The 19,226-nt window shown below is 38.4% G+C and overlaps 1 protein-coding gene across 2 annotated transcripts in view; it reads left to right on the top strand.

Moving 5' to 3' along the window:
* The first annotated feature begins 2,394 nt into the window (after positions 1-2,394).
* Positions 2,395-19,226, top strand: part of kuz (zinc-dependent metalloprotease kuz) — a 78,583-nt gene continuing 61,751 nt past the window's right edge. For both annotated transcript variants that reach the window (XM_069055728.1, XM_069055729.1), the window contains exon 1: positions 2,395-2,740. In XM_069055728.1, coding sequence (XP_068911829.1) covers positions 2,680-2,740 — 61 coding nt within the window. In that variant the 5' untranslated portion in view covers positions 2,395-2,679. The remainder of the gene's footprint in view (positions 2,741-19,226) is intronic.

A 19,226-nucleotide genomic window follows, 5' to 3' on the forward strand; every position in this document is an offset into this window, starting at 1 on the left:
CTACTTTAACGCTTTCATGTCTTTCAGGTTTCAGTCTTCCCACATGGTGCTCCTATTCACTCTTGGTCGTCTCCTTATTTTTCTTTGAGTGCAGTTGGAGTAGACGACACCAAGTTTATTGTATCGCAAGAGTCTCCTCCTACAACTTTATTGTGTCCCCTTTTTCTAATCATGCAACATAATGTCCTTTCAATTTCATTCTTTGTCGTCTCTTCATTCTTTACTCGTATTATACAACAGCAACTTTGTTGTCTATCAAAGGTCTTCAGTAGTTGAGTACACAATTCTTCTAAAATGTTGATTGCACTTCCAACGATCCTACTTTTAAATTGGTAGGTAGAAACATTTCTAAACTCTCGATTCCTCTCTTGTGAGATCTTAGCTACAGTTTCAACTTCATTTCCACACTTTTCAATGTTCTCATCACACAATATTCCTCCAGTTCAATTTTAGTCGTCTCTTCTTTCTGCCCCATGGACTTTAGGGATACGCAACAGCAACTTTATAGCCTTTCCCTTTCAGAGGTTTTGATTTCACAATTATTTTCATCTAAGATGTTGAATACACTCCCCATAACCTTACTTTCGAAATGTTGAAAATGCTTTTGACGTGTTTAGCAATAGAATTTCGATCTCTCTTTTTTTAAGGCATTATCTATAGTTTTAACTTCATCTTCACTCTCTTTGATTTTCTCGCACATTGTCTTCAATTCACTCTTTTTCGATTCTTCATTCTTCTTTGAAGCTCACAATAGCAACTCTATTGTAGCACAAAACTCTCTTCTTGAGTAAACAACAGCAACTCTATTGTCTCTCAAGAGTTTTGAGTCCACAGTTCTTCATCTGAGATGTAAGTTACGCACCCAAGCTGTTGAAGAAAAAGCGAATGTTGCATTCTGAATGGACGTTTCCAGTTTAACAATTTGGAGAACGCTGCACGAACAGAGATTACATCTTTATCATCTTCAACGTGTCCAACACTCAAAACCAAAAGATACACCACGTCGAATTGCATTTCGAAAAGCACAGATGAAGCAGGATTTACTCGAGATGTAGTTTTCAATTCGCGTAATAAATCCGAAATTGTGGTTTCCAACAAAAATGATCAATTAACGTATGGACGGGAATAATTGGGAATCGTTTGAGCGGGCCACATGTCTTTCCTCAACATTTAAATGTGAAGAATGCCTACCTATGTATTTAAATCTTTTACAAAATGTGCTAAATGACCAGAAAATCAGTGAATAGGTTGTGATGGACCAGTTTTATGGGCGCCTCGTTCACCAGATTTAAAGTCCTGTGATTGCAAATTATTTATGAGACTTTAGTTAACACCGTCGAAGAATTAACTGTTCGTTCGTGTGAAGAATGCTGACATTTTGGTGAGAACTCAAGCTTCTATGGCTCCAAGGACACAAGCGTGCATCGATAACGGAGGGCGTCATTTCTAGCATTTCAAGGTTTGTGCCCTTGATCAAATGTGGTGCGTAAGTTCAATGTCATTATCACTACGAATAAAGAATTAGTTTTTGTTGGATTATCTAACTTTTTATCTCCTTTCGCTTTTAATGAACGCGCGGACACATTGGCGGGTACCAGAATTTACGATCAACCTAATTAAAAGTTTATCTGGGTTTAGAAAGATTTTTCGAAAAAATGGTAAATACAAAAAGTCATTTGTTATTGGAGTAGTGTTTTGATGAGTTCTAATCAGTCTTTTTTCAATTTTCTAAACGCATTTTAATAACAGGCTGTATAGTTGGCAGCTCTAATCTTTGTCCACAGGGACATTCAACCAATTTTTTAATTTTTTCATGTCTTGCGATTACATCTACATGCTTTAGTTAACTGTTTTATGACTTTTATGTACAAATTCCTACGATTTCATGTTTACAAGGTATCATTTGACATTTTTGATAGGTGACACATTTCCCCCTAAACACAAAATAACAGAATTTTCTAGATTTTACACTAGGGAGTAAACGGATATTAGTAATGCACCGCCACGTAAAATACAAATAGTGTTTTAGGTGGTGGGTTCTGTGGGTGGTAGTGCTGGTGAGTAATGATCATAATGATCCCAGATATTTGTCAGATAATGACAATCCATTAAAACTAAATTAACTCTAAAATTTTCAAGGAAATCATTGTTATCGTAACTGGGTGGTCTATGAAAGAGGGCAATTAACATGCAATTAATAGGGCATTATTATCACTATTAATAATTTGTTGCAATTAATTATCTCATTAAAATAAAATAAAGAAAAAATTATAATTGGGATATACAGGGAGCTTCATAGCGTTGTGAGGGGCGCCACTAGATGGCGCACCCTCCGTCTTGTCACGTGTCACCGCATCGGTCAAATCGCAAACTCTTCATTTCTGATAAATGTTTTCCCATTTGTGCTTCGGTCGCGGTATGAGCAACACGTTTGAAGTAGTCGACAAAAAGTCGAGTCGTCGATCAACCAGCCACTTGTGCGATCGATCCCTCTGCTAATTAATTAGAAAAACAACGAACAATAATTTACAAACAGAAATCAACAAACGCATGCGCACCAACTGCAAAAGACAAAGGTTTGCTGTGTGTACACCAGAACAGTCAGCTGTACATTCAGGAATGGCTTAGTCGGTTTTGGGTGTGTTTTTGTGGTGTTGTGGGGTTATTTTGTGCAGGACAATGTTTAGTGAGTGTGTTTACTTGTTCCCATTGCTTTTCTTACTTCCTCCGACTGAAAGTGGTAAGTGTTAGGCTCAGGCACCCCCGACCCTCGAGCGCTTCACCCCTTTGTCGCGAAACCACCAACGCAGCAGTTTTAACCGTCAGAGTTGGTGTGATCGAATCGCAGCCCCCAGTTTCACACCTACTGCTTCTCTTGTTATTATTCGCAATTGATGGTCCATGACGGCCAGTTTTCAACATTGCAAACGTCTTTCGGTGGAATCGGAATGAATGAGCAATTCGGTTGGCTTTCCGGGAAGAACGGTAATCAAAAAGCAAGAGAGATGTTGCAACGTTCACGGTAAAAACAAATCGATGGCCAGTGTGAAATGCCGGAATTATTGCCCATATTATATTGTCACAGTTTCAGATTATTGCTGGCTACAACGTCGACACAGTCGGCCTGAAACGCGTTCAGACAAGTCCGGTTTACTCTCATTAGTCATTTTGAGTCAGCAGGTATCAGTTCTGGGACGTTGCACAAATATTTCAACAAATCTATCTCTAATTGCATCAGTACACTTGGTTTTTCTTCAACTCTTTTAGCGACTGCTCTACTTTTGTCACTAGAGTGAATTATGTATTCTCTGTGTTAAAACAAAGAATTACCACCAACTTCGTTCCTAAACATGTGGTGTAGCAACAAAAATGGAACAAATGGGGTAATAGATTGTGAGATTTATCGAAGTATGACACATAAGCCACTAAAATGTGAACAAAGAAGTCTAGAGATAAAAATTCCTTTTGTATTGTTTTTATCCATATTAGGGATTTTATTATCTTTCATTTAATCAACAATATAAATACGGTTTACGCAAGTTGGGTGCAAGGGTTGAGTTAAAAGGGACAAGAGCGGCAGAGTCGCACCAAGGAACTTGCCTCCTTTTTATGGGTACGGGTACATCAGTTCACTTTGTTTTTCCGCAACCCTTTTAACAATCGCTTTACTTTTGTCAGTAGAGTGAATAATGGTACCGTCACTTAAATTTAATCGAAGTATGACACAGTAGACACTAAAATGTAAACAAAGAAGTTTGTAGATTTGTAGATAGATTCTTTTTGTAGTGTTTTGACACATACTTGGAGTGATAAGTTTAGTGACTTGATTATCTTGAATTTAATCAAGTTCAATATAAATACGGTTTACGCAGGTTAGCGTGAAGGGTTGAGTTAAAAGGGACAAGAGCAGCAGTGTCGCACCCAGGAACTTGCGTCCTTTTTGTGGGTAATAATAACTTTCCAGCCGTAAAGCGGAGGGCAACACAATTACTTATTCATTAGAGACATTAAAAAACACATGAGGTTACACTTTGGATTAGCTTTTCCATTTTGGATTTTCTGTTGTTAATGTTGTCATTTGAGAGAGTATTGGAAAAGTGAGCCATATTCGACAAACCCGAAATATTTCTCGAAATCTCTCTAATTACATCAGTACAGTTTGTTTTTCCTCAACTCTTTTAACAACAGCTGCTTTTGTCAGTAAAGTTAATTATCTATTCTTTGTCACTGAAAACACACAATTACAATGAAACTTCGTCCGCAAACACGTAAAAATGCAGCGGACGTCCTGCTACAGGATTAGTTTGTCATTTAGATTGTGAGATTTATTGACGTATGACACAGTAAGATACTAAAATCTACGGAGATAAAGATTCCTTTTGTAATATTTTGTTACGCTCAAAAATTTTAATCGTGAGCCATATTCGTGCAGACAGGCGGGAAATTGGTGTTTTCCGGTGAAGGTGAAAGGGAAAGTAAATATACGAGGGTAGTTTGAAAAGTTGGTGTGCCACACCTGGCACATGAGCAGTGAAGTATCAAGTGGTTCGCTGTTTATAGCTTTTTAAATACAGGTTATTATAAATGATTGTCCCATCGCAGTTGGCGTTGAAAACCCACACAAATTTTGGATGTGCCGCAGCCTCGCAACGTTAGCCAAACTAGTAAACTTGATTTCCACTACCGCCAGGAGCGCCACCTATCGGCGATACTAGTCTCACTCATTTTATAAGGCTTGCGGCACATTAAACCCTGTCCCTGCGATGGGACAATCATTTATAATGACCCTGTATAATCGTGTAGGTGTATTTCTCATGAAATTGACCCTATGCAGATTTGTAACGAGATGAAAAGAGTCTCGGGGAGGAGCTTCATTTACGCTGTAAAAAACTTCTTGGGAATTTAAATCAGGTCCCACAAGCTTAGCAGATGATCACTGGGATCGTCTACAAAGTGCTACAACATGTAAAACATCAATAAAGTTCATGATCTTGGTTTGGCTTTGTTCTATAGCATTAAATGATAACGGGAGATTATTTTGGTGATTTTGTAAACTAACCGCTATGCAAAATTCACGGAAAGATGCTGGCTTTAAGAAAGAAAAACATTATTTTGACATACTGGGAGTGTTATGGAAGTTCACGTAATAAATTTTTTTGTTCGACACTGTCAGAATTTGAGAATTTTCTCCTGTGTGAACGGATTTTGATGAATTTGACAACTTGTCAAAACGAAACGTCAAACTAATTTTAAAGATTTTCAGCCATTTGGAGCCTTTGGGGGGGCTCGTCGAACAAAAAAACGTTGTATTCAACTCGTTCTTGTGTAATTTGCGCTTTTTTGGCACTCGTGGACCTTTAAAACTCTCGTTTCACTCGAGTTTTAAACTGGCCCACTCATGCCAAAAAAAGCCCAAATTACACACGAACTCGTTAAATAAATAACTATAATCACCAATAGAATTCTTTGAAATAAACATTTTTTACATATTGATCTTTGTACATTTTTCTAACCCCTAATTTGACACTTCGCTCCTGGGATAATCATCAATTGAAACGAAAGAGTAAGTGAAAATGTTTTTGTGCGATAAAAACGACAGTTTTTTGAAAAAAAGGACAATCGCTATTCTCGTACTAACCGTTTTTACTATTTTTCATTCAAATATTTTAATCGAGCAATTCTTTTTTCGTGCTTCGTTATCAATGAGCGGGTATGAGCATTAGGACTCAAATTAGGTACATTTAATTTTAACTCTGTTTTGAAGAATTTGGGGAAAAAATGATAAGCATTTTTTAATTTTATTGTAACGAGTCCAATTGGTGGTTATAGTTATTTATGTGACGCGCTTAGTAAATTAATCTTTACGCACGAGCTGGAAGGTTTGTGGACGAGCGACGAAGGAGCGAGTCTCCATAATCCAGTGTCGTCATAAGCCAGAAATCGCCCAAACAGTTGACTGGTGTTTATTAAGAAAAAATCGTATTAAAATGACGTTGCGAGTGCAAAACCGCGACTTAAACTTTTATCTCGGTTGTTGCTGCTCTTTGTAATCTTACTGATAAATATTGAGGAATTCTAAAGATATCAATAGCTCCGTGACCATTTTTCAATTTCCACCAACTCGAGTCATTCAAAGTCGCTTAAACATACAATTTGGAATTAATTTGGAAGACTTTTTTCTCAACAGTTTAATATGTTTAGTGGGGTGTCCTTTCACCGTGATACGGAAACTCTTTTTTCTGCTCCCCTTTTCAAGGGTTCTAACCCGTTAGCACATCATTCACACCATAAATACTTGCTTCATTACCCACCCCAGATGCATTCTTGATTACCCTTGACACTCCATACCATGTGCGTTACCTAATTGCTGAAATGATTCAAATCCGGACATTTTCTAGTCGGGAAATGAGTAAAGTGGGTGTCTTTTCGTAATTCCCCTAGACAGTTTTATTTCGGTTGGAGTATTCGAATCTTTTAAGTTGTCCTCGTGGCAAGAACAAACAGTAAAGCCGCCATTTATTTTTAAACCCGACAACTCGAAGCACCGCCGGAGATTTTTTTCCAGACGGAAATTATTTCCTTTTTTTCTTTAAATAACTTCAACACGGAAATGAAGTATGTAGTGATGTCTGTCGGAGTTGTAAAAAATCGATGCAGACTGTTGGTTCGAGTTCGACCGTGAAGGAATACAGATTCGACGATTTCGAAATGGAAAAAGTGGAATTGGAAACGGGCCAAAATGCAGATTTTTATGGCCACACTGTACGATGGTTGTAACTCTTCAGTCTGTAGTTTTTTTTAGAGAGGTCACTCACTTATCATAAAAATGATAAATGTGTGTGTGGAATGACGCGACTCGGTTTAAACACGTTGCAATGTTATTTCAGCATAAAATGTGTGTTTTATGCGGTGGAGTCAAGCGAAAGCTCCCGTGAAAGATTTAAGGTGAATTTTAAAATGTAACGACCACGTTTTAACGTGGAAAGTAGATTATTGTGAGGAAACCGCCTAAGTGCGATTCAATAAGAGAGGATGACGTATTGTGTTGGCGTTGAAAAAACGCCATTTTAATACTGCTGAAAAGAATTTCCGAGTCATATTCTACCCCGATGACTTGATTGGTTATTATGCCACCACTCGCTTTATTAAAAAGATTCCTTCGGAAGCATCAAGGGATTGGCTTTCAGTCGTCGCAGATTACCATTTATCAAAGTACGGTGATTAGAAAATCGAGCAAACGATCTAGGTCAAGTGCGTAGGTTCATCGTAGTCGTGTTTTGAATTGTCAAAGCAATATAATTCCTCTAGAAACGTACACCACTGGGATTCCTTTCTTTTTTTTTTATCAAAAAAACATTCTCGACATGCTCCAGGCTCCCTTTTCGATAAAAGACGGAAGTAATATGGTCACAAGTGGAGAAGCGTCCTTGGTTATAATTTCGACGGCGTTTCATGTAAATCCAGCTTGACTAAATCAATTGTCGAATGTGTCGTGTCAGAGTTTACACAAGACCTGTAGGTAATTTTCAGGAACAGATGTTAACTGGCCGATAATCTAAACACAGCCACCATTGTTTATGGAGATTCTCTCATCAAGAGCTTGTTATTGAAATATTGTGTAATGATAACATGGCGGAAATGTCGGCGTCGTTTTTGTTTAAAATACACGGCGCTCGACGTTGTTTACACTGACGCAATTATTTTCTGCTGCGTTCGCAGATTTTATAGTAACGAGTGAGGGATGTTGAAACGGAAGAATTGAAAAAAAAAGTCTTGTGTTGAACGCAGTAATGAGTCAAGTAGTAGGTTTTGGATTCTCTCATGGGCTGTGACCTTGGAAACATCTGCGCGAAGGCGGAACGATAAATGAAAACTAAAAACGTCGACTGCTTCTAATACAAATAGGCGAGAGACTAACGTAACGAATGACGATGTTTTCCGGTCGGTTTGTAGCGCTTACTTCAGACCGAAGCCCAGATATGACTTATATAGCCCATGAGAAAATCCAAGTCCTCTACTGCAAAGCGTGCAGTGGACACTGGAGGAAAGCACGAGACACTGGTGTCCGTTTGGTACGAATTTGTAGAATTCAACAGTTTTGAAGAATCAAGCTTTTCAGTTGTGACTTATTTCTATTGAAGAATCTACCTCAAAGTTGTTAAAAACAAAGACTGAAAGATGATTGAGCTGCAAAGAGTTGCAATCTGAATCTTGTGAGACTTTTTCTAAATAATTTTTGATGGTTTTGGTTCTTGCCAGTGCACATCTTGGATCTGAACGTTTGTTCAAAATCTACACTTCGTTCACTTAAACCATACAGCGATAAAATCACGTGACTGTCGCGTGCTTGCTGGGTATTGCGTAGAGATGCAACGATAAAAGACACAAAGTGCATGCAAAGCTCTAGGACGGGCGTTCGGTGGCAGTGTCGTGCAGTTAATCTAATTGCAGTATTTGTTTTTTAATGGATTCAGTTATATTATCTCCATTATTTATGATATCTCCAATCGAGAGGCGATCACGGAAGAGTTTCGCAACCAAGGGAAGAATGTACGTTTCGTATTTCTTCGACGAGGGAGTACGTGGGGGCGCACGTGATTACTATATTGCCCAAGCGAACGGAGTATAGAAATCGGTGTATTCCTCGATCAATACAATCATCGAAGAGCGCGGGGCACGTGGATTGCTTGTTCAACTTCAACGGAAATAGAACAACATGAGAAAAGAATGAACAACGGTCTTCCCTTATGTAATTATGTTCTTTATTATTTTTAGTTCGAGGAATTTCACGTTTCAGGAGGAATTCCCAACATAGCTCGTTCACAAAGAAAATTTTACGATACAGCTTTCCATCGAGCTTTCAATGAAATTTTTAACATGGTCGGATATTTGTTGTTACAATGTTGTACACGCCTGGAATTATGAATAGTAAAGACTGAAATATGACTCCCATGTTGACAAACGACTCGCGTTAAGAATTCCAATTGACAAACGGTTTCTGAAAACTTGATTATCATATTGTTATTGCTAATGTGTCGTTAATTGTCAACTTCGTAGATAAGCGTCTGGCCCACGGTAACGATTAAATTGTATCCAACACACTAAAAGAGAATTTTCTTATCGTCGTGGTTGGAAATTCCGACAGTTTTCTTGTCCAAATAAATTTCCCAGCAGTACCAAAAATTAGTTTCCATTTACATTTATTGTTTACATTATTGCTGTCGCGATTCTCGTTGACAATTTCGTTCCAGTCGCCGGTAATTTACATGTTCATGATGTAGTCACCATTATCGTTGCCGAGGTCAATGTTTACTTAATTTAAGCGTGTCTTTTTATTGTTCAGCCTGAAGCTGCAGCAAATTACGAAGTTATTAACTCGCAAAAATTTCGTCCTGTTGAAAATTACCCCAGTTATATCAATCGATTGGCCAATTCGTATCAGACGAACTCCATTGTTTACTGACTCGCAAGTGCCACAATCAGTCTACATTTCCGAAACAGGTAATACCGATCAATCGATAGAAATGGTGGTCGTGTTAAACCTCGCTTTTCAATTGAATGTATTTATTATGCGGCGCGGTTCAACAAACTTAATTGAAATTCTCGTTCCGTGTTTTAATTACAATCCAGAAGTGAAGCGTTTTGCGCTAGAAGTTAACCGTCAGAGCAGAAGTGAAGCGTCGGAGTTTTTGTTTCACGTGACGGTATATAGAAGTAGAGCGTCGGAGTTTTTGTTTCACGCTGCAGTATATAGAAGTGAAGCGTTAGAGTAGAAGTGAAGCGTCGGAGTTTTTGTTTCACGCGACGGTATGTAGAAGTGAAGCGTCGAAGTTTTTGTTTCACGCTGCAGTGTATAGAAGTGAAGCAGAAGTGAGTTTTTGTTTCATGCGGTAGTGTACACATGTCCGCCACGGTCTCCGGTGTTAAACCAAGGTCGAGTCAGTGAGTCACATACAGGAACTCCCCAAAGTCAGTGGCCTTTTGAGGTTAGGGATCTGGTTCGATATGCGAGGACGGATCATGTCGGTCGCATCCCATTCGGCCATTACGGAATTAAACAAAACGAGCGAGCGTTTTCCTTGGATTACCTCCTTTATGCGAGATGTAATTATGTAAAACAACAGGGGGATAGGGAGAGGTCGCGTGCTCGTTCCAGTAGAAAAATACGTCTGGGTTTAATATGTGTAACGAGGGGCAGCTTGATGAATATTGTTTATGAATTTTAATGTACAATTTTACATATTACGGTTTAACTTTGGATTGTGTTCCGTGCTTATTAATGTTCAACGGGGATTATATTGTCTATCTGTTTGTGGTTGTTCTCCGACAACGCAAAACAAGAAGTGGAATCGTAGACGCTGGTGTCTTCGGAACGGTGTTTACATTCGGCCATTGCGATAATGGCTTTTTCGCCTTCCACCCCCGACGCCGCCGCCGTATTTCAAGTGGATAGTGCCTCTATCATCACTATAAAAAATAACACCGCTCGACAAACTCCAGTTATTTCTTTATCCGCCGTTCGCGTCCGAAAATACAAGAACGGACATAACTTCAACTCCGTTTAGCTCCCCATTCGGCCAAGTTTAAGAGCTTCATAAATCGAACGGATTTTGTCGTTTCCTTTTGTCCACCCCCTTTTAAAAACTCCCAACTTATCATTAACCTAAATGCAAGTGGCGAATTTTTTTTCAGAGAGGGTTGAACGCCACCAGGAAATGAAGTTGCCGAACTCGCGCATTCTAGAATTGTCTAGACGGCAGACATCGTGTTTCACTTTTTGCAATGGTGGAGCTTTTCGCTTTGGAATATTTGATACGTGTCCCGGAAAAAAATTAATATACACAAGGCGAGACCGTCGCGAATTTTTGTCCCAGCATGTCGGGACTGTCTGCGTGTTTATTAATTTTTTCCGTTCGTTTTTTTTCTCGGGAATTTATTTTTGGTGGTGCTGCCGCGATTTGGAGAATCAAATTCAACCGGAAACCGGACTTGGGAGGATGTGGCATGACGCCCACTGCAACCGCATTAGTTTAAATAGACAGCTTATCTTTCGTCGCGTTGAATCGGAAGATAAATAACGTTGGCGGGGATTTGCCAACGTTCTACTAGAACTGAAGTGTGAAAAATAAAAGTGGCACAGAGGCGTTGAGATATGGAATAAATGATAGATCTCTTGAAGCAATCAGAATTGGAGGTGCTTGCTTGCGGCGACAAGGAAGAATTAAGAGAATTGATAAGAAATGGGGCCGCGACTGCAACGAGAAAGTGGAGAAGGATGAGATGTGAAATATAAAATAAGGGGACATTTTTTGTTTGATCTGACTATCACTCTGTTAAGGTAGCCATACACGAACGGGATTTCCTCAAGAAAAAGCCTCCAGGATTTCCTTAGGGATTTCCTATACGGAAACCTCGCTCACACACGGACAGGATTTTCCTCAAGAAAATCTTCAAGGAAAAGACCTTGGGGATTTTCTCCAGGTTCAACACCAAATCAACACACTAATTCTGTGTTGACTGGTGGTGTGATTGCATAGGACTGCTTTCGCAAGAAAAGGTGCAAAAGATGTCTATGGTGCAAGGAGGAAAAAAGAATTGATTTTTGTTCGGAATTTTTGTCCACCGTGGTCTCAAGGACGCTACCACACACGTTGAGGAATTCCTCAAGGCTTGGACTGTTCAGGCCGAACCTTGAGGAAATCCCGATCGTGTATGGCTAAGACAATCCAACAAGATAAATCACACTTTTACGTGACTAGGTACAATCGGTTACCTAGAAATGATGCCCTTTTCAGTTGTAATCTCTCTAGTTCCGAAATTTTGCAGAACTCACTAATGCTTTTAGAGGCACTAGTGCATAAATATTCACTGTCGTTTGTTTGTCATTGGCTGAAATTCAAATTTGACAGCATTGGATTGGATTAAATGTTATGGAGGAAATAGTAGACGAGTTGCTAGTTAAATAAAAGCAGTAAAAACTGTCGTGTGGGATTAAAAAAAAAAAAAAAACTGGATGGATAAGTTTTCTGAAAGAATAACTTTTGAAGAGAAAATATGGAATATTAGCTGGAAAGTCTTGGATTTTCTCATGGGCTATGAGTCATATCTGCGCAAACGACGAATATCAGTCTCGAGTAGGCGCTACAAACCGACCGGAAAACAGCGTTTTCATTCACATATTTTTCACTGGTTTATCGCTCCGCCTTCGCGCGGATATTGCCAAGGTCACAGCCCATGAGAGAATCCAACCCCTACTAACTATAAAAAAAATGGAAATGAAGATGAAGTAAGCGACAAAGACAAGATATTGCGAGAGAGACAAAAAACAAATCATTTTGACAAACCTGAGGCTCCATGCATGATGCATGCAGTAACGGAAATAAATTAAAAGAAAATATGGAAACGCATTTGCCTCATTGGTTCGTCAGTCAGATTCTGTGGGCTTTGACTGTGGTTTGTCATGTTATTATTGCGGATTATTCAGTCTGCACCGTTTATACAAAACATCGGGAAAGCTAATACTCTTGAACAATAGATCTGCTTTGGATCTCTAATTTCCAATAAAATCTGTAGCGATAGTTGCATTTGACAGGATGTCGGTTGCATCGACTGAAAATGTAAATTATTTCTCATGAAACTTCGTGTTGAGACCACCGAGATATCAAAGAATAATAATAAAACCGCGAACAGAAGAGATAATACAAGTTTCTACAAAACGTGCAGAAAAAAAGTGATAAACGAGTATTATTTCCGTCGATAAGACATGTTCATTTTTTTGTGTTAAATAAAACCTATAACTGAGTAGAATGTGAGCTGCACTAATGCTAAAACAAACCGATAGTTAAGATTACTTCACAGCACAGCGACCCTGAACGACAGAATTCAGAGTATTGTCCTTCAAAGGAGCTCGATTTATCCTGCCGCGTACGATACCAGTTAGTGGACGCCTACCTTAATTCTGTCGCTTGTCTTGTCACTCAATTTGACCTCAATTGAATGGAAGCAAAGTGCGATTGGAACACGTTAGTAATTTGTCTCACCCTCCGGATTTCATAAATAATATTCTTCATGGCGTAATTGGAGGCATGCTCGGCGCGACAGAACCGCACCGGCGACACCTCATTATTGTCCTTTTCGACAAAAGGAGAAACGCAGCACGAGTCAAGGTTACATCCCATAAGTTGTCTAATTAAAATCCGAATATAATACAGTTTCAGGATTTTGTTGAATGGAACTGATTCGCTGCGCTGCACAATCGCGAAGTCGATGTTAATTAGCAGAGACAGGATTTTTGTGTAAACCACGCGACAATATCGAACAAAGTTGGAGGGGTTGCTCGTTAAATCTGATTTTTTTACTCCGGCATCAAAACAATAACGGTCTTGTTTACGACGCCACATAAAATCTCCATTGGGTATTAAATTACCAAGGAGCTGTCAGTTTAAAAGTTGGAAGTTTAGAAAAGTGGATTCGTGTCCTCCAATTTTAATAACGAACAGCTTATCAATAAATCATAGGAGTAAACCCTCTTAGGATCAGCTGTAATTTAGCGGAATCGATGGAACAGTGGAATCATGTCGAAAATTGTTTGCCGAAAAGTCGAATTGAGAAGTTAACGTGGGACAAATTGGGGCAAGGAAGCGTTTTTGTAAAGACATTTGAAGGAAACATTTCTGCTGATGGTCCAAAAGGGAACAAATGGACGTCAGTATTTTTATATCGCTTGTATTATTCATGCATCACTGACACGTTTCCTTCAAATTACAGCACTGGCTATTTCGAGGGCTGTATTCGGACAGTAAATACACTCTAGTTGATAACACTTCGAGACACTCCCACACACTTCCTTCGTTGCAGAGAAACTGCAATGTATGTATAATACATACATTTCGCCAAGTTGGCAGAACTGGATTTTGATAAGAAATTCCACATCTCTTTTGGCCTCGTGATTGTCTTCACATCGTTCTGTTTTATGGCGGTTTCAGATCCGAGAACGGCATTAACATTTCAGGAAGGCGTTTTCTTAGCCGGGACATGTGCATATGTCTTCTTTAAGTCGAGAAGCAAGCGAGTCGCGGTTGACGGAGTTAAACGACGTATTAACTGGAAGCCACTTTTCAGGACGTCTTTCAATAGAGCATTTTTCCCCTGTGCGGTTTCGCAGGAAAGAAGACAGTGACGTGACGGCTTCAAAGAGCTGAGGTGTCGGGTCTAATCGATACAGTACTGTGGAAATAAATTTATAAAACACAAAGAATACTTTCAAATGCAAATTCTTTGTCATCGGAGGGATGGACGGATTTCGTCGGTATTTAGCCGGATATTGATTTTTCTATCGAGAAGTTATTATTAGCGCGGGTCGTAATTGGTTGGTTTCTGTTTTTTCAAAGCTGAAACCTTGGCCGTGGTCGGAAGGATCACATTCGGTAATGTCAGAAATGTCAAGTTTGCTCCAGAGAAAACTGATTTATTTCAGCGGAGGTGCATTTAGTTGTACTGATTTTCAGAGACGTCGCATCTTGCCAGACGTACAAAACGAGACAAAAGACTCAAAGGATCCAGCGCGAAAAAAGATTGAAATTAAATGGCAAGAAGATGAATGAGATGCTCTCAGCGGGCTTGAACAAAGTGGTCTGATTGCTCATTAAGCATTGTGCTAATAATAATTATTACCGTTTACACGTTTAGAGAATACGCGTTTAAAGTAACCACAAATCAAAATGTTGTCTGAAGCAAATGCAGAGATCCAGCAGATTTAAAAGTGACTAATAGGAAAGTTGGCAGTATGTAAATACTACGACGTTAATTGGCATCAAGTTGTTAAATGTGGTGATGGAGAACAGTGGGTTTGGGTCACTTTTTGGTACGTCAGATTGGAGAAAAAAATTTGCTAGTAATTGGCACGAAGGGAAATCCACAGAAAATAGTGGAAAATGGGTCACATGGGCAAAGAAAGGGAAGAGGAAGGGAGCGAACAGATGTAAAATTAAAACACAAAAAGCTTGTCCAAATGTGGTTTCTTTGTTTCGTCTTTCCCAAAAAACTGGAGTTTCGAAATCAATCCTCCTCTCGGGTCTAGTTAAAAGATTTGGAAAAAGAGTAGGTACCAAAAGAATTTACTGAGGAACAGGAGGAACACCTAGTGTTCATCTAAAGACTTAGTGGAGTTGTGTGGTCTTCCTTCAATAAATTTTGACGATTGAAGAAATTTGGGTTGCTTTCTACGTCTAATCAAAAAGAGAAGAACGACAATTATGACTTCCTGAAGAAACACCAAGCGTTGCCAAGCAAAATGTCCTTTGGGACAAATGGATGCTTGTAGTGGTTATAGATTTTGATGGCTTACCACAGACTAATGGTATAATTACGAATTCGGAAGTTGGAATAAAGGAAAACTGTTGCCTACCTCGTGGTAATTCCAGATCACAAAAAATGGTCAAAGAAAGTATGTAATTTTAGAAGAAAAGCAAATCTAGCTGTAGGTCTGGGAATCAACGGTTTCTGATGTAACACGAAAGGGGGTCCATAAAGTGTGAGGATACTGCCAGAATGCCGCATTGACTTTAAAAAGGGAATATATTTAATTCGTAGATCTAAATTTTCATTATAGTCGTAAAATATTGTTCAAACTTTCCCAGGTTTTCTTTGAGCGTTTTTTAACGCTGATTCTACGTTGGCAAAGTCTTGCTAGTTATTTCTTGTAATTACCTTGATTCCTGTGGTGAAATCAAAAAGTTGAAACTTCGGACCAGAAATGTAAAAAAGATGTTTCAGCCAAATGGTTATATTTTTGTTAAAAAAAGAATAATCAGGAATACACTACTCACACTTTAAGCTCTCCACTATTACCTTTTTCTTTTGAAATTTAGTGCTTGACTAAATATGGTGTTTTGAAGAAAAATCGCCAAAATACAAGAAGAAAACTGTTAATCTTTTGTTGAAAAAAATGCTAAACATTGATATGAAAGAGATGGAATTCAGAGATTAAAGTTAGAAGGGAATAACAAAATGAGATAGCTTTAAGGCTGCAGAAGATACTTTTGCTAAACCAGAAATTTCACAATATAAGGAAGATAGTAAGGAGGGAGTGAGGAAGGCAAAGCTTTTGTTCACGCGAATTGACGATGCAATTCAAGTGAACGAAAGCGACCGTAATCTCGAATTTGTAGCACAAAATAAATAAAGTTCTGTAATGTCAATAAAGTGGTTGCGTGCACGTTGTGGATATTATGAAGAGCTATATGTTCCTGATGATGTCCTGGAAGAGTCAAATGTCGCGAGTTGCCAAATGTCTAAAATAATCAAAATTACGTTATCAGAAAGAATTGGAAAAATTTACGAGTGAGTGAAAACCAGTGAGCGAAAAACGATGAGCGAAAGTGAAGTGAACGAAAGAGAAGTGAACGAAAGAGAAAGCTTCACCCACTGCTATACTACGCGTACAGACTCACTTTCTAGCGAACAAAAACCAAAGAGACAACAAGCTCCAGCAGAATGTTGTCAAGAGTAATATTTTTCATTTTCGTCGGTCGTCAAGTTTTGATTCCTTTCGTGAGTTTGGGAAACTTCCAGCGGCGACGATTATTAGTTCCGTTGTAGGTTACTTAATCACCGCACACCAGACGAAGTTCTTGTAATGACCAAAGGAACTGGTGGTTCTCACTGTCGAATCGTTTCCAGTTTGACGTAATGATTGCATTTTCGAACGCTTTGAATGGAAGACAATGACAAGTTTAATTCGAATGTGGGACAATGCGATTATTAGTGCGTGCCGCGCAACGCTCGGTCCACGTTTCGACCTATCAGGATGGTGCCGCAAGAGTGGATTGTTGTGTTCGAAACGGCCTTTTCATTTCACCGCGACTGCAAAAGCAATATTACCTTAGACTTATTACGTTTGAGAATGTTGCAACACGATTTCACTCGCTCCGGCTTCTTAATAATTCACAAATAAAATTATCGCAGCGGTGTAGCAGCGCTTGCTTGGTTCGTCGTTCATCCTTAATGCTCTATTAAAAATTTATTAATTTTCTTCATTTTGACAAAGTGCGAAGTAGGTTATTTCATTTTCTTGATGAATTATTCACGGCTCGACGAATGACTGACGAAAAGTTGTTGTCAAGTTGTGGAGTCCACAAAGAATCTATAATTGTTTTTGGTTGAGAAAAATCGATCGGCAGTGACAATGTGGTGGTGACACAACGTATTTGATAACAAATGTTATTATTCCGAAACGGCAAACAAATCGTTAAATGTTTCACAACTTTTTTATATTTATTTATTTTTTGTACCTTAGTTGATTTTCGCTTGTGTCGGAGGTATTCGTTATCAAATTTCTCGCTCGAATACACTGAATTTTTTAACTTCTGTTAAAATTAATTTCACGCTACGTGCTTCTATTATTCGCACGTGTAACTAAATTTTGCCAGGGAATTTCCATCGCTCGTGTAATTTGAAGGTATCGGGAAAAAGAAGCAGGATTCAGAGAGACATCATTCTGTCCTCTCTAGGCTTTTAAACATTCATTCGTACATCCTAAATTATTATTATTAATAAAAGTGACTCAAGAAATGTCACATCTACAACAAATTTCCTGCAGTTATTTTTGTAGTTTGTGTAAGCTTCCTCGAATCGATTGTTTTTTGCTGAATGTCAGTTACGACTCGTTAGGTGCCTCCTGCTATGGAAGCGACACCAGTTTCACATCAGACTGATAGTGACACTTCCCCGTAATGCATTGTTCTAATTGTTATGAACTGCAAATGGAAATTATTAGATTACAGGTGGTTCAAATGAAGCTTTCAGGTTTCAGTATAAGACAAAAGTGTGTTCATCATCTCTTTCTGCGTACTTCAAATAATAAACAAATATTTATGATATTGTTGTCAAGCTTGTCTGGTTTGTTTCTTTCCAAAGTCATCATTGAAAGGAGGACAGCTAAAGTTTTTTGTCCAAATAAATGCAATACTCAAAATCACGGTCATTAATTTTATGCATCAAGATACAGTTTCTTGTCAAAGGCATCTCTTGGATTATTAGTATGTACATCCGGTGGCGGCACTGGTTTGTAATTTGTCGAAAAGTATCTGCATTATGTATTTATTATATGAAGATACGGTTTTCTTGCGAATTTACATTTATGCGAGAAGTTATTACAGATAGTTAGGAATATGTAAAGCATGTCCAGAAAGTAAAGAAACGAGATTATGATTGGAAAAGTTATATTAAAGAACTCGAGAAAAATGTTATTACGAGATCATTTTAGTTTTAATCTAGGAGGTGGATTTAAATATGAAAGGATGTAACCGTTTCAAGAATTTTTATAAATAAATTTCATCTCTCAAGGTTTTCGAACATTTACACATTTGTGAATCGACTGCAGTATACATTTTTTTAGAGGCTGTTGTACCTTCTGTTGACTTCTTTTAATTTGTGGTCATTACGAATTTTTAAATTTGCGTCCAGCTCGTCCTAAAGCATCAATAACTATGTAAATCTCATCTCAAACAAAACTTTTCTACAAGTTTTTTTTGTCAGATTTTGGTTTTTCTTCTTGGTTCTTCATTTATTTAGATATCTTTTACGCCACAAAGTGTTTGGCGGTGATTTTTTGTGTATTTAGTATTTATATTTGATTCTACCTCTGTTGGGCGATTCAGGTGATCCGGCTCGAAGGACCACTTTATGTTGGGCGAAAAAACATAATATCGAACAGTGAAATATCTTCCCGGGTCTTCCTGTAGCTCTCCCAAATTTCCCTGTAGCTTCTCCCAGTTTCCCATGTCGGATTTCCTTGCATTTCCCCGGATCTTTTTGTATATCTCTTAGATCTCTTGTATCTCGCATGAACCTTCTTGGAGCTCCTTGTATATTCCTTGATGTCTCAGCGTCTGTCCCCTGGATCTTCCATCCGTGAGACAAAAATTTCCCACTGACCTTGGGAAAGTACCATCGTTATTGACTTAAACTATTTTCATTGAAATTGATTCTTACATTTTAGAAGCTACCCAATTAATTTTTTTTACAAAAAAAAATATCAAACTGTTATTCCTGTAGTGTGTCAACAGAGTTTTTTTAAATAAAATTTTGCAAAATTAATATTTCTCCAAATGGGTTTTGATGACCCTGATTTTTGAGATAAGGAGAGAAAATTCTACTGATAGCGAATTCCTCAAGATAAGGTATAATGAAGCGTTCATGAGTCGCCTCTAGTGCAGTTATGGCGT

This window comes from Tenebrio molitor, chromosome 8, assembly GCF_963966145.1.
Source record: "Tenebrio molitor chromosome 8, icTenMoli1.1, whole genome shotgun sequence".
NCBI lineage: Eukaryota > Metazoa > Arthropoda > Insecta > Coleoptera > Tenebrionidae > Tenebrio > Tenebrio molitor.